This window comes from Lolium perenne, chromosome 7 (genome assembly GCF_019359855.2).
Source record: "Lolium perenne isolate Kyuss_39 chromosome 7, Kyuss_2.0, whole genome shotgun sequence".
NCBI classification, from domain to species: Eukaryota; Viridiplantae; Streptophyta; class Magnoliopsida; order Poales; family Poaceae; genus Lolium; species Lolium perenne.
The window spans coordinates 320,906,851-320,910,645 of NC_067250.2; the positions used below are offsets into that span (position 1 = coordinate 320,906,851).

Below are 3,795 nucleotides of genomic sequence, written 5' to 3' on the forward strand. Positions count from 1 at the left end.
AAGAGTTTAAAAAAATGAATCCACCCCTTCGACCATCTTACTCGAAAGTATGAAAAATGAGATGAAGCGTTGGGTCGCGGCGGGGCCAAAATGTTTGAGCTATGTAATGTTGGAAGAGTAATCCATTTTTGTAACCTTGAGCACCTACTCATGTCATTAATTGAAAGAGGCAAATCTTTTGCTTCCGTTTCAAATTTTTTTACAGGCCAGCTTCTTCATAAAGTCTGATTGATTAGCATTCTTCCGAGCTGGATCTTGGAACCTGCATCTTCCCTCTTTATAGGGCGCACGATGTGCTTCCTGGCCAGCCAAACAAGTGTCAGACTGTCAGCATCAACTATATCTATAGACTATGGACTATGGAGCTCACATCAGTACCAGCAGACAGCAGCTAAGCCAAAGTGTTGCTTTGAATCTCATCAGAAAAGAGCCCAAGGCGTAAGCCGCTGGCAGGAAGCCCAAAGGTTCGAGGGCCCATTAAGACCACGGCCTCTTGAGTCCGCCCCCATTCGTCACACCTCCGGTGTCCAGTCCAGAGGAAGAGACCGGCGATGGAAGCCGGAGGCGGCGGGGAGGCGGAGGAGGAGCAGGTGATGAGCGAGGTGCACCTGGGCTGCCCGCCCCGCTTCTCCGGACTCTACCTCTCCCGCTTCACCTTCTCCTCCCTCCCGCTAGGTAAAACGGCAAGCTGAGCTCGTGCAAGCCCTTGTCGGTTCTCAGGCGCATTTCGTCATACACCATGCCTGCGCCGTGCATTGCTCGCAATTTCGGGCGGAGATGGTCTGTTTGGATTGTTCTGATCTGTGACTTGATGTTTACAGAACACTGTGTAGGAGGCAGCAACGGTGAGCAGCATAGTGGTGGGTGTGAGATGGCTGCGGCGACGAGCAGTTCTTGTGAGTGAATGAGCGAGTTCGTTTTTGCACTGGTCGTAGCTTGTACGGTGGTCGGTGATAGGTGTATGTGTGTAAAGGCGGATGGGTGGATGTTGTATTGCTCTTCGTGGTGAATGGTTTCCTGGCTTTGTTGGTAAGGTGATTTGCCGGACGCTGTCGCAGTAGATGACGAGGGGGATCTCGTTCTCGACCGGAAAAGAAGAAGAAAGCGAGATAGTAAGGAAGGCATTTGTGTACACAGTTGCCTTGTCGTAATCGATATGTTGTGAATTTGATATTCCATGGCACGCAGGGAGGAGGAGCGACGATCATGTGCTCACCCTGCAGCACGGTATCACCTCTTCGCTCCAGAGCGTCGGGCTTCAGGTTGGAGAGCTTCAGTGCTGATTTTTCTAAATGCATTTTGATATACTTTTTTTTGTCCGTGCTTCGTTGCTGACGTTCTTGGTTAACAGGTTTGGAAGGCGGCGATGCTGCTAACCGACTTTGTGCTGCATAAAAGCTTCACGTCTTCTGAATTTGATGGTGTTACTGCCATGGAGATCGGTGCTGGAACAGGTAATGGCCCCATATGAAATTTAGTTGACACAGGATCCTAGTGCCTTGCTTTATCTGCCCCTTTCGTTATCATTCTGTACAAGGTTACTGCACGGCTTTTTCTGAACACCAACAATATCTTTGCCAGGTTTGGTAGGGTTGGCGCAAGCTCGAGTTGCTAGTAAAGTTTTCCTTACAGGTACTTAGTCCTCCTTTTAAGTACAATTTGAATGTAGAATTGAATGTTCTACAGTCATTCCAACAGGTACGGTTGATCATTCTGTTCCAATACAATGTAGAACTGCTAATACCAAAAGTTCGCTAAGTGCATACATAATAAATTTCACTGTATTATCTGATTTTCAGTCTGTATTGCTATTTTTTCTGGCATAGCTCTTCACTGTCTGAACATTTATTTTTTTATGAGCATGTGTCTAACATATATGGCATTTGTATTACGATATCTCACCATGTATCTCATTATCTATTAAGTCGTCCATTAAACGTGTTGCTATTGTTAGTCCTTACATATTTTACTCACCTTGGAATGAGCAGATAGAGGCACTGATATCCTCGATAATTGCTTGGCTAATGTCCATCTCAACTCTAGCACGCTAAAGTTTGATGAAGCTAAAGTCCATATACGGGAACTGGACTGGAAAATGTCGTGGCCTCCGCCTGTGGGTACACGTAATGCGTCTGACCCCAGGTCTTCTTCTGTGCTAATTTCAGTCAGATTGTTCTATTGTTTTACTGTGCATCACTTTACATTTATTTCTATGCAATATATTCAAATAAAATTATAATATGAAGATCATGTGTTGTTTCACCACTTCATGTTCATGCATAATCTCCGTGCACAGATTTCAGTTTTGGTAAATGTTCCTTGGCACCGACTTAAAGTCACATGTTCTTCAATGCAGTTCAATATACTTATGGGCTGCAAATGAAATCGAGGAGGCTGAGAAAGCCACCCTGCTACTTGCTGCAGATGTTATTTACAGTGACGGTCTCACCGATTTGTTCTTCAACACAGTGAGGCAGTTGATGTCGCGTGGTGTTAAGAAGGTATCATCATCTATTTACTGAAAACCATTATCTAATCAAAGAAAATCCAGATAATTAAGAGAAAGAGTCAGATTCTTCTTTGCATGATGCAGGTGCTGTACTTGACCCTGGAGAAGAGATACAACTTCAGCCTGGATGACCTAGATGTGGTGGCCAACGGTTACAAACATTTTCGAACCTTCTTTACGGTTCAAGATGGTAACATCCTTGCAAAGCATTCTGTAACTGAAAGATTGCTCCATCCGGCTATCTCGAGTAACCTCTGTTTAATGCTATGTCTCCAGGATGTGGAGGCGTGAATAATGCTGCGTCCAAACCAGGTCTTGTGGGGGAGCGCATAGACCTTGAGAAGGTTCCTCAGTACATCAGAGAGTATGACAGAGGCGAGGATCTGGAGATGTGGAAGCTCATGTATTGCTGTCCAGATTAAAAGACAGTAGCATTGTTGGTTTAATTTTTTCATTTTCGAAGTGGGGCGTGTAGGCTGGGTTTGCATCGATTGATCGATAGTGTTAACTGAAACACATACACCAAATATTTCGTCCCCATTATTTACATTTGTCGCAGAACTCCAAAACCCAAAAGGGGGATGTGCATGCAACTGATAATTTACAGTTAGCAGCATATAAGTGGACCAATGGTACTACCAGAGGGTAATGAACATGGCTGGCAGTCACATTGTTGCAATCCTGGCAACTGCGTGCACGGCCGTCGGGGAGAGCAGGCCTCCGAAATCATGTCCGTCGAGATCCTACACCGAGAGGTGGGCGATAAGGTTGGAAGCGTCTCGGTGCGGCTGGTCGTTGATGTTCAAGTTCTTCATCGCTGGTTCATCTACTTCCTCGATAGATACAGCGTCTCCGACTACACCATGAGCGACATCAACAACTTGATGATCTTGTCTCTAGATGTCCTTTCCTCTCATGTAGGCTGTAGTTGTTGTGATTCTTCAATTTCTTGATCCTTAATGATCTTGATCGTTAATTATGATTGTTTATAAAGCTGTTACAACCCTTTGTTTGCATGTGTGTGTTTTTCTTGCATTCATCATCATTGTGTATGTGTTCATGGAACGATTGCTCCATCAGGCTACCTCGAGTCTCCACGATGTGGAGGCCTGAATAATGATGCGTACACACTATTAATTAGAGATGTAATATTTGATACGTATACGTATGCTGTAGTACACCGTCGTGTATGTATCCAACTCAGTATATGCCACGCAATGTGGCTATTCCTTGCCAATATAAACACGAACCCGGCTACCCGAAAGAGTACGACTGTTCCACCTAAC

The 3,795-nt window shown here is 45.0% G+C and overlaps 1 protein-coding gene across 1 annotated transcript; it reads left to right on the forward strand.

Annotated features, from left to right (window-relative positions):
* The first annotated feature begins 473 nt into the window (after nt 1-473).
* Nucleotides 474-3,525, forward strand: LOC127316679 (uncharacterized). Its single transcript, XM_051347127.2, has 10 exons — nt 474-675; nt 822-896; nt 1,035-1,112; nt 1,189-1,262; nt 1,352-1,454; nt 1,582-1,632; nt 1,989-2,142; nt 2,357-2,501; nt 2,594-2,699; nt 2,786-3,525. The coding sequence occupies exons 1-10, from the start codon at nt 552-554 to the stop codon at nt 2,929-2,931; spliced, it is 1,056 nt and encodes a 351-aa protein (XP_051203087.1). The 5' UTR covers nt 474-551; the 3' UTR covers nt 2,932-3,525.
* The last annotated feature ends 270 nt before the right edge of the window (nt 3,526-3,795 follow it).